The following is a 12,360-nucleotide window of genomic DNA, read 5'->3' on the forward strand; positions in this document are numbered from 1 at the left end:
TTGAAATAGTTGATGTAGAAAGGCTCATACGTAAATGCACCTTTATTCATGACATTTACGAATTAATTTCTGTGTCTGCTAATGTAATCAGTACAGGTATTAGCTACTTGACTGATGAGACTCCTTCATGTTAATGCTATGACTTAGTACCAGTTATTACTAGAATATCACATCACTGCAAGTAAGTTTCTCCTGTCCTTTGCTTATTGATTTGGCCCTCAGTGTGCTTTAGCTGCCATTAATGGAGGAACATAAGCCTTTCATTTGTATGCTTATGAGGATGTAAAGAGAGAGAGTTCTGCTCTCACTTTGGCCACTGTAAGTTGTGACCACTCTGATGAAATAAGTGAGCTAGATGACTTCTGTAAATGAAATAAGAAGTATTTATCTTGTCTCTTCACTCAGTCTTGCCAGTAGAAAGAGAAATTTAGATACAGCAAATAACTTTTCTACAGTCAGAGATGGGAAAAATCATTAATGTAATTGTAAAGGGGACATGGCATGACTCTTCTCTTGATTCATTTCTACCTTGGCCCCCTGACATAAAAGCCGGAAATGTACATTGATATAGCAATTCAGTGAACTTCTGTCTAGTGAAAGAATTTTCTGAAAGCCTCTGTTTCGGTAGGGATGTAATTGAAGCATCATTCCTTCTTCCAGCATAAGTCAGAATTTAGAGGAATACTTTTTTTATGTTCTCTTTTCGCTCTGTATGAGCTGTGTATCCAGCTTAAAGGATTTATTAAGAAGCCTCTTGACTTGTTTGTGTTCAGGAGGGGGGTGAAAAAAATTATTTCTTTGATGTTCCCAAATCTTTCCATGTAACTGGATTAAACCCTGAAACCATGTTAAGCAAAAGCTGTGACAGTAATGTTTCCCTAAAGACTGATGTGATGGGTTATTCAAGCTGACCTCTCTCTTCAATTGTTTGAATATTTTCTAGATATCCATACATTATTAATATTTAATGCTGATAGTAAGCTGCTAATAGAACAGGAAATACTTAATTCCTTTCTTAGATTTTCCACAATATCCTTCTTTCTCTCCTGTATACATATTTTTTAAAATTTAGGTTGTTCAACATGAAACTGTCCATATTTTAAATTGTATATGTAGATTTTCACAGGGTTGCTGAATAACTGTTTAGCAGATTCTTCCCTATTTGCTATAGATTTTAATGGCTTAGTATTTTAAATAGTTGCTACAGGAACATATTGTACTTTTCAATGTTTATTTGAGTTTGAATATGAATTGCTATCTGCATGAAGACAGGAGGGAGCAGTAGTCTGAGCTTTTGGTCAGATGGAGTGAAGGACAAAGATAGTAATTTCATAATCAACAGCTTTAATGGATGTTAGTACTGTAGCAAAAAGCAGAGCCAGAAGGCTTCAGCAGAATCTTCAATCTGAGGTTTGTTTTGTTGTTATTTGAGCTAACACTGACATGAAACTCTAACGAAGATGTAACATTTGTTTAGACATGCTGTGTATACACATTACTGGACACAGGGCCCCTTCTGATGAGGAAATAGGTTTAGCTATTTTTTTAAATGTTTGCTGTTGTAGCAAGCTAAAGAGGACAATATTCTTGAATAATCAGATTTGCCCAGGCTTAAGAGGTTTTTTGCACTAGAGACAAAGAAGCTGGTCTTTGATCTGCTTTATGCACCATCAGGATCATGAGTCTCTGCAGCCCACTGCTACAGTGTAAAACCTTCAGTGGTGTCAGTATAGGAAAATTAGATCATTAGATGGGTGATAAACTTCACTGGTAATGAATGAGAAATCTTGCAGTAGAAGAGTGAAGTGTTTAATAATGCTGTAGTTTTTTTGAGCTCTAGAAAAGTAAACGTATTTCCAATTTTCAGCTTTATATTGGTGTTAGAGACATATGAGTTATGCCTTGGGTTATATATACAGTTGAATTTTTCACCCCTTTGTAGACTGTCATTGTGTAGTATCTGTTCTGATACTTTCTAACTTAACCTTTTTTTATACTTTCCTACCTAGCTTTTGCCTTTCTGAAAGGGTTTATGACAAAGATTTTCTTTTAAAAACCTTTTAAAAAATAGTAAAAAAAGGCATCAGATCAGTTGTGGCATTTTGCTTATATTATCTTGACTGCTGGGAACAGAGAGAGAACCTGGTTTGGTTTAATTTGCTAAATCATCTTTCAGTTCTTCAGTTCTGGGCATTAGCCATTAATATTCTTACAAAGTCTTCCTTAAAAAGGAATAAAATCAATAAGCACATCTGACCTTAATAACAGGGTTTTACTGTTAATCAAAACAATCAAAACAGGATCACTAACATAATGTATTACCTTTCAAAATAGCTATCTAGATGTTTGGATCTGTCTTGAAATCTTTCAACTCGAGTGTGGTTTAGGGTTGAAAAGTATTTCAGTTAGTTTCAGTTAGTATAATGAAATCCACATCTAGTTCCTTAGGAGACTGTATGATTTTTTTTTTTGGCTTGCTTATCCACTGAATCTGGTGGGCTTTATATTAGACCCTAAAATTTCACTCCTGTCTCAGAGGGACTCAAAGCCATATATTTTTATTTTCCCCTGGATATAGATCAGGTATTTCTGTTAAGGTTGGCCTGGAGCCCACAGGCAAGGTTGCTATTCATTTCAGATATTCTCCCATCATTACTTAAAGTGTTTCCATGTCAAAAGAAAAGAAGGTAGCCTTACAGTTAGGCAAGCAGAAGACTAGTTATTACATTTTCATATATAAGGCAGACAAGTTGTTCTGCTTTGAGATAGCCTTGGCTTTCTGCCAGTCCCTCCTTGTAAACTGCTCTTCATAATTCAACAAGGCAACCAAACAATCTGCATTTTCTTGCAATTTTACATAAATTTTCATTATACTGTAAATCTAAAGTGACTGTTCCTTATCTTTTGTTTTTCTGGCAACATCAATTTCTCTGTAGTCCTAAAGATAAGCCATGACCTTCAGTTCTGATTCAAATAAAACTGAATTCAATTACATATTTTTGTCTTAGTAGTCCTTGTTTGATCACCCTGGGTATTTTTGTTTGTTTTTAAATGGTGCGTGACCTTTATAGGAATAGGAAAATTAATGTAGAAATATCTTCTACACTCTTTCTACTTCTCATTAAAGTTCCCCTAAGCCTTGAGGGCTGCTTGTTAGCTTGAGCTCCCTGTTTGGTACTGTTGCTAAAGAACAGTTGGTAGCCTTTATTTGTGTTCCTGAGGGGAGGAGAGAGTACTGAAAAAGAAATGGTTTTGTGCCTTTTATTTCTCTTGTTGAGCATTAGTATTTGCCAACTGTACTGCAGGACTATTATAGGTGGTGCTGAAATGTGGTCATTAATCCTGATGTTACACATCTAACAACTTGTTGTAATGTAAACTATTCCATGAATGTATGTAATGAAGCTTTTGATACTCTTATAAATTGATGTTAAAACCAGGTATTTCATAATTTTAAACACAGTAATGCAATATTTAAATCTACTTATTAGAGCTCTTTGTGGGCAAGAAATCCATGTTTGCTTTAGAGAACACTTTATCTTATGATGCTAATAATTAAAGGAAAGTTGGAACTACAATTTAAAAAAAAAAAACAACAAACTTAAAGTGTGTATTCTAACAATTAATAAGAAATAACTCATGTTTGGATTCTGCTAGTTCAAGTAAAGGATGCTAATGTCTGTCCTTGCTCCTACTCTGATGTGGAAAGTGCAGTACAGTAAAGCTTTCCAAGTTTACAGCTTTATTAGTCCTGGATCTTACAGGCAAATAACTTAGTTTTCTGTTATTGCTACTTCACCTGCACAGATCTAATGTCTGAGTACTTGTATTCAAATTTGTCAAAATAGACATAAATGCAGAAATGTCTCGGAGAATATGATAACCTTAGGAGTCATACAGAGCTCTAAAAATTACATAATATATGAGATTATTTTAAGTATCCATCACTTTTTGATTTGTTTACTATACACTTGAATTTTACATAGATATTTTTTACTGTTCTTGTATATTCCAGAACTCCCTTCACTGCTAAGGATAAAACTTAATGATAACAGAAGATAAAACGTTTTGTGGAGAATCTTTTGCCTCTGGTAAGTGCAAAGCAAACATCTTTACTCGACTAGAGCTCTTTTGTTTTTCATTACTACAGAAAAATTAAAATTATGTGGCTTTGCCTCAGGCCTTCAATTGCTCTGTTGGGTTATTAAACATACAGTGGAGAGCCAGTAATGAGTGGTATTGCTTATGTACCTTGTCTGTTTGTTCTTTACAAATAGAAGATCCATTACAGTGTTTAAGAGACTTGGGATTTATTGACTTTTTTTTCGAAGAATCTCTTATTCTCATAATTGCTTTCAAGAGTATTTTCCTGCCTTTTTTTTCACCCCCATTAATTACTGAATCATCTTTTTACAAAACAATCAGTACTAATTGACGGTGCTATCCAGTTAACTCAGTAAGCTGTCTTCTTCCAAATCCTTAGGAATATTGAGGGTATTTACTGAAGTGAGGGAACCCAATGTTGGTTAAGTAGAATTGTGTCCTTTACTACCTTGAAAGTAATTTGAGTGTGTTGAGGGGTGAGTTAAACATTGTATCAGAAATGTCCAGCGATTAGTATTTTGTCTCCCATTTTGTATTTAAAACAAAGAACCCTTGAATTTTCAACTCCTGTCTCTGCAAATAGCCGTTTAAAATTTTTGTACAACTTGACGTGCTTTGTCAGTGGCACCGAAAGGAGGCTTAAGATCTGGATTTCTGTGTTATTCACAGGAGAATGTAGTAGTTAATAAAGACAAGTGTTATGAGCAAACTGAGTGTGATAACCAGGGGCAAACTAAACCCTCTCACACACAGAACGCATGTCCTTTTAATTCTGATATTACTTCCCCATAAAATACTAAACCTTGAGTATTAAAGCATTGATGTATTCTGTTCCAGTTTAGCCATATTCATTTGAGGTTAAGGAGATAATCCTGAGCTTTGAGTGTTCTCTGTAGTCTTACTCTTCAGGTGAAAAATAAGCTGCAGTATAAACTCAGAAATTAACATAATGCTTAAAGTCTGAAAATGCTGTGGTTTAATGATTAATACTTCTACAATATAATTCTTGCTTCTGAATACATCTGGAAGGAAAACAGAAGCAACTTTTATGTAGATGATGATGTACTTTGAGGATAATTATAAGATGAAATAATGTGCTTATATTTCTGTATCTAATAAACTATTGAAATAAGATTTAACACTTTAAAGGTGTCTAGGAAACCTGTGTTTGGAAGAAGTAGTTTTTCAGAGGGAATGGTATGATGTGCATCCTTTAAGTACACTGGCAGCATTGACAGCTCTTATCCTTCAGAAGGCATGATTCAGATTCCAAAGCAGCAAATTATTTTGAATTTTGAGGTGTGTAGGTCTTAGGTACCTATTATTTGGTTTATTATAATACCTTATTTTTTCTGAACTGAATTTGACATACACTTTTTTATGGGCTTCTCCAGTATAAAAGCTATTACCATAAATTATGCGATGGTAATGGAAAGACATATACAAAGACATTAAGTTTGTGCTTTGTTTCTCCCTGAGCCTGGCTCTGTAAGAAAAGATTTATAAAAACTAAGCTGTTCTATCTGCTATATGGTAGATTATCTTCAATAGCTAGATAAGAGGGAACAAATTGACAAATCACAAATGACTGTTGTTGGTGCTGATCTAAGAAACAGATGGAAAACAGATTTTTAATCTGATTCTGTAAAATAAGAGTGTAGCAAAGGAATCTGAATGTGAAAATAAACTTGCAGTTCCATGGTGACACACAACCACATATTAGAGCGTATTGACATGTGATTTGTGTATTTATAGGGGGGGATTTGTCCTATAGAGATGGTTATTGGAAACAACAGGAACAGAAGTCTTAAAGATAGTAGCTTTTATATTGTTAAATTGAGATAGGTGCTATAAATACTGGTTTTCAAAGCATGAATCAGATCAAAGGTTTTTAATGTTAAAATCCTTTCTTGCTTTATAATTAAGAAAGTTTTAACAGCGTGATCTCAAATATTGTAAAATCAGCTTATCTTTCAGGCTGACATAAATTAGGAATCTTGTTTTGGTAAACAGTCTACAGACCTGAGCAATCATAGGGCTCATACATAAACGTTGAAATAAGGACATGTAAAAGTAAATGGATTTGACTGAGTTTTACTGTGGGCAGATACATTCCCTATTGGTCAGTCCTTATGTATCTTTGCTTATATGCATTCAGTTTTAACAGAGGGTATTGGAGATACGGGTACAAATGAGTGCAAAATCAGCATGCTCCTAGAAATGTATGGATTTAAGATGGTCATAATAGAAATACACTAACAGTACTTAAATATTCTAAGACTATGAAAGGTGGTGGGTTTTGTTAACGCCAAAAAAGTGGTTAAAGACCACAACATCAGGTCAAAATGGATTGAGACTGCAAAACCAATACTATTTTGCTGAAAACATCAGCTTTCTGCACTCTGAGGAATACCAAGCAGTCCACCCAGTTTTTTTCTCTGTAGCGAAGGGAGTTTGATTATACTGGAAGTGGAATTATGGCTCTAATAGTTACCACTCACTCCTTAAAGCACAGCTGATAACTGAATGCAACATTACAGTAAGATGTGTAGACATAGTATTTTTTTAAACACATCACGCACAAGTTTTTCTTTCAGACTTTCAGGTTCAATGTTAATTTCACATTGCTTCTAACAAAACAAAGACTGGTATTTCATTTACCTGCCCTTAATATTTATAGAAACCTACAGAAGTCATTATTCCTTTGGGTTGCGCTCTCAGATCTGTTCAAGTGTACAGCTATTGCTACAGGAAGGGTTGGGTCTGCTATTACAGAAATACTGAAAAGCTCCCTCCAGGAGAGTTTTTGCTCTGTATTGGGAATCGGGAGCAGGTGTTAACTAGGCAGGAGTATTTTGTCTTTATTTATGCTAAGGACAGAAAACCAGATTAGAAAGCAAGGAAGGGGGTGGGAAGTGAAGCTTGTAGAGCTGGGCTTGGGAATATTGGAAAAAGTTATGCACAGAAGACATGACTGGTTGTGGGAGCTTGCCTATATGCTCTGGGGTAGCAAAAAAGCAGCTGTGTTCTGACCATGTAATCAAAAAGTTACAACTGAGGCTGAAATATTATTCAGGCCATTTGGGAACTTTGTCAATAGAGCTATTCCCCTTTTCTTGACAGACTTTGTAGGCTTGCTATTTGTTTTATTATTACAGGTTTACTGTTTAAAGACAACATAACTTAGCAAAGAATAGGGATCACATTATTTTTATCACATGGACAAATATGCCTTAAAAAGAAAATTTAATCATGCAAACCTAGCACTTACAAGAGTTATATGGACGAAAACAACCTGTGTAAAACTACATATTACTTGTTGAAAGAATCTGGAACTAACAGACTGTCACAAATAACATTAAGTATCATATATGTCATGGTGAAATATTTATTACTGAAATCAATGAAAAGTAAATGAGATCTGTCAAGAAATGTTTTAATTAATATTCAAAAATTTCAAGTCAAAATTAACTAGTTTTTTTTACACTTATCTTCTGCATGAAGTGCATCTAAAAATAATGCCCATTTTCATTCTTTCAAATTGAAATACATTCTGGGACCACCACAGAAACTGACACCAGGATACAGCCTTAGGGGTCTATCCCATGAGCTTCTCATTAAGGTCTTTCTAGACATCAGACAGGGTTGAAGATACTCAATTCCCACCCCACCCTTTTTTCTTTTATTCCCCTTAAACTTCTTACATTCTAAGCATTTGTGTAAAAAAAAAAAAAAAAAAAAAAATTGTCATTCTAATGAAAATCTGTGATTACAGCTGTTGTTCATCTTTTATTTTAAAGAAAAGATTTTTCAGTTGCTAGGGTTGTATATTAATTTTTTTTCTGTACTACAGTCAGCACAACAAACATTATGGTTTTACATATGTTTGTAAATAAAGGATATGCCTAGTACAAGCTGGTAGGTCACCTTTAGTGAAAGGTTTCCTGTAAACAAAATATCAGAATAAACCCAAACAAACCAGGGAATGAAGTGTAGGCTAGTGTGGAAGTCATGTTAAGTATTCTTGGCAAACTGCAATGTACGCAGCAGCCACTGCATGTTATTCAGAGCTGCCAATAGGGACACTGAAACAAGCCTGCTGTACAGGTGCTAGATTTGGATTAATAAATAGTCTGTACAGTATCAAACTATATAAAAAGCTTAAAAACCACAATGAGAATTATTATATTTTATAAATTTTTTTATATTGTAAAAATTTTAAAATTAGGTCCAAACCACCATTAAAAAAGGTATGAAACGTGCAATTTTGCAAGTGGAAACAAGGGGCACAAGAAGGGTTCCGTAAGGGTTAGTAAGAGTTGCTTTGTGATTTTTCTTTGTTTCCAGTATCTTCATATACCTGGTAATCACACAGAGCTTAGAGCAGTTCTTTTCAGGCAAGTAGGACATGAGCTAAAAGTATCATCACTGATTTCAGTAGGGAAGATTGGCTGCAATAAGGAGTAAGAGGCTATTTTAAGAGACAAATGTACAGTACAGTCTATTTATGTAAATACTTGGAAAACGCAGGAACAAAATTGTTTTCTAACTACAGAGCTGTGAAATCAGTGAGCCATATGATCTATAATATATGGCAGAGTATTTTAAAATCCTAAACCTTCTTGAAAGAAAACTGTTGTAAGTCTGCATCTAGAATAACATGAGTACTTGTGTTTAAACAAAAAGCTGCAAAGATTATGTATTTCCAAATGTACTAAAATTAATATAACTCAGTATTTTTAAAAGGCAGTAATCCTTTACACTTATTTCTCACAAAGCATAGAGTGAGGAACTGATAATTAAAGGCGATATAAATGGTAGGCAAGATGAAACAGATGGCTGTAACATAATTCTTGAGTCTTAACTGGCACTTAACACTAACTCTACTTTCAATTTGACAAATACAATAAGACACCTATGTTGACATACACGTGGTGCACTTAACTACTTTTATTTATGTAACTGAGGTATTAAAATTGTCTTGAAAAGCAGATGTCTAAAGAAGAGGAAATGATATGAGGAAGAGAATAGTAGTCATTGTTTCCAGTGTTCAATGATTAGTAGTTGGTGTTTTTTTCTTCCAATATCCTTAACTTAGAATTTCCATGCAAAGTCTGTCTTACTCCTCCACTAGATAGGTAGCATGGGAAGATGGGAGGAAATCCACCATTTTTCAGCAAGAATTAGTTACGAAGACTTTTTTTTTTAAATGAAGTATAATAAGCTAAAAGTGTGTGCATCTCACACGCTGAATATAGTACACTTTTAATATATACACTGTCATTATACACAAGCATCTTGTATATACACTGATACCACCTTCACTAGGAAATTAAAAGTCAATAGATAATGAACCTTGTGCTGTATCTTCTCTTCCTCTAACATAGATTTCACATGGAATCTCCTCCATCACCCTGTCTTCTATGACTTGCTCAGGGCAATCATGTGTTTGTTTGAAAGTGTAACTGCTTTTCTTGAATGTGCTATTAAATGTTTTCATTGGCTGAGGCTGCGCAAAATCATTGCGAAAGGGAAGTTCCATGGAGCTGAGGTTTGTCCTGCTTTGTTTTATATTAGAGGCCTGGGAGCCACAGTGGTGGTCGTGAATGCATCTGGAAGCTGTTGAAGGGCGTCTCATTTTCTGATAGTTTTCAAGTTCTTCTGATAAATCCGCCAGATCTGCAGAAATTTCTTTGTCCCTTAGTGAAAATAGTTCATAATGCGGAGGATCAAATACTTCCTGGAAACCAGTTTTATTAAAAGCAGTCTTGCAAGCCATAACCTTTTTGCGAGGTTGCTTTACTTGTACTAGAATCGAAATTATGAGAAGAACTAAAACTATCCCTGATGTGATGCCAATGATTGTTCCGTGAGTTCTGGTGATTTGTTCAAACAGTCCACTTTTTTTCTTTTCTGCAAAGAAAAAGTGAGGATTATGATAAGGCTTTTATTATTTTCCACTCTTTTGATCATGTATTAAAACAAAGCAAGCTGTACTGTGGTTGCCACCATAAGTGCTGCATTAATGAAATGACTTAATGGCACTGGAGACTAGACCTGTATGTCAATGGGATTTATCATACTGGATCTGTGCATTTGTGCAGCAAGCCTAATTCCCTGTCTGCATTAGTGGCCATGTGATAGTTCAGTGGCAGGTGGAACTCTGTGGCGAGTGCATGCTGTCTCAGCTGGGATGTGGATTCAATCCTGAACCTATACTGATCAGTTCATATTCCAAACTCCGCAAGTTAAACAGGAGTTTATACAGCTACAGATTATGCTTCTCTTATTGTGGTTTGCTCCTGCTAGTAACAGGTCTGTAGAAGGAAACCTAAATTTAAAATTATCTCGTTCTGTAAAAGTGAAATATCATAACGATGATGTAAGATTGACTGTACTATTTTTTTTCATATCTCTTGGAAACTTAAAGAATGTGCCTGTTGTGTAAGTCTGTTATACCTACTTCAACACAGGGACCTTTAGCGTAAGATACATTCCAGTTTTTACAGTCCAATAATCAAATCAGTTGGGGGAAAAAAAAAGGGAAGGCAAGAGAGAACAAACCAACGCAAATCATACAGCACTTCTGGCTAGTACTTCATGTGACAACACACAAGATGGCAGCATCAGAACAAGATGGTTTTGCATATTTAAAATTCTTATTTGAAGATTAAAGTTTTTCAGTTGGATTTCTGTTAAGTAAATGTACTTGTCCTAGGGGACTAAAAGAATTCTACACTGCAACATCCGCTAGTGGGGGAGAAAAGCATTTAAGACTACCTAGAAGAAAAGGTAGTAGCCTAAATGTTGCATATTATTTTAAGATATCTGGCTCCTGCCATCTGGATGTGTGTTATGCCCCTAAGTACTCCACACACAGTGCATGGAGAGAGTTATATACCCTCACACGCTGTTTTAAACAATCCATATACTAAACAGAGAGTCCCAAGGAACTGGCTAATAAGAAGTTATGTCTGAAATACAGTTCTACTTCTTAGACTGTTTATTCTGAGTTAAATTTATACCTTTAATGTGAAGGAGTATATCTCCCCTTGTCCCTTAGATCTTAGTGTTACCATACTTTGTGGGAGGCATGAATTTCAGTGCTGTGGCAGTTCTCTCATCTGCATCTAGGTTTCTTAATACTTGGAAGATTCTCTAACCAAAATGTTGCTACGCAAAAGGTGATATCTTCTCTGTTTTTTTAAAAGAAATTGCACACAACTGACTCTTCCATCAATTTTTGTGTCATTGGGCTTAGGCATAAGGTAAGTTACAATATGCTCAGATTTAGGTAGCTATTGATGTGGACTAAATGAGAACTCTGGGTGCCTGCAGGAATTGAGCACAATTGTGAGAAGCTTTCTTTTTAAGGCTAGATATTGCTCATTCGGTTGCATCAGTCTCCCTCCAGTCTACCTCAGCTGGCAATATGGATCCAGCCTTCAGCTGTCTCTATCTGCTGTGTGGGTATTAAAGCAGAATTTACATTGTATTCAACATAACACATGCTATGTTATTCAGCACCAGATACAGCAATTTACAAATGTTGGGAAAGAAACCTTCTTCACACTGCAATAAGGTTTTAAGGAATTCATTTTTTAAATACTGTGGTACGTGCATGAAGTGTGGATCCTAGGCAAGATTACAGAAAGCAGTTGGTAGAGATGGGAAAGAGATCTAGAAATTGCACTTAAGAGGGAGCACTAAATATTATCAAAGCTAAGGATTGTTTAGAGGAAGCTTACTTCTACATTGAAAACTTGGGGTTATGGATCAGTTTTGTTAACTAGAAGCTTCCATAATATACCTAGTATTAGAGTATTTATTAGTGGTCTGAAGTTGTTTTTTGTTTGTCCAAAATGCAATTTCAAAGTAGTTTTTTTAATATTTATTTTAAAAAAATTAAGCTGGATTTGTGTGTTGAAAAGCCATTTTATTGCAAGATTTTTCTATAGAGATTTTGACTCTTCCTGTAGGGTCAATTTCTCTCTGAAATGGAGTACCTATTTAAATTTTTCAGTTTTATGTTCAGTCCTATTTATGCCATTCTATTTGTCAGAAAACCCCCAAAGCTCAAATTTGTGGTTTTATTCTTTTAGCAAGAAAAATTGTTGACCTTAAACTGTTTTTTTCCCAACTCTGAAAATTCAGTTGTTGAAGCACAGGTGAACGTATCTGTGCCTTAGCGTAATAACAATTTCCGCAAATCATGAGAATTTTTCCTATGAAACCTGATATTGAAACGAGTCTTTA

General features: G+C 35.0%; 1 protein-coding gene across 2 annotated transcripts in view; it reads right to left on the reverse strand.

Annotated features, from left to right (window-relative positions):
- Nucleotides 1-7,519: 7,519 nt before the first annotated feature.
- NETO2 (neuropilin and tolloid like 2) overlaps nt 7,520-12,360 on the reverse strand; it is a 35,042-nt gene continuing 30,201 nt past the window's right edge. For both annotated transcript variants that reach the window (XM_074839843.1, XM_074839842.1), the window contains exon 9: nt 7,520-10,017. In XM_074839843.1, the coding sequence (XP_074695944.1) occupies nt 9,437-10,017 (581 nt within the window). In that variant the 3' untranslated portion in view covers nt 7,520-9,436. The remainder of the gene's footprint in view (nt 10,018-12,360) is intronic.

Source organism: Strix aluco, chromosome 14, assembly GCF_031877795.1.
Source record: "Strix aluco isolate bStrAlu1 chromosome 14, bStrAlu1.hap1, whole genome shotgun sequence".
Lineage (NCBI taxonomy): Eukaryota > Metazoa > Chordata > Aves > Strigiformes > Strigidae > Strix > Strix aluco.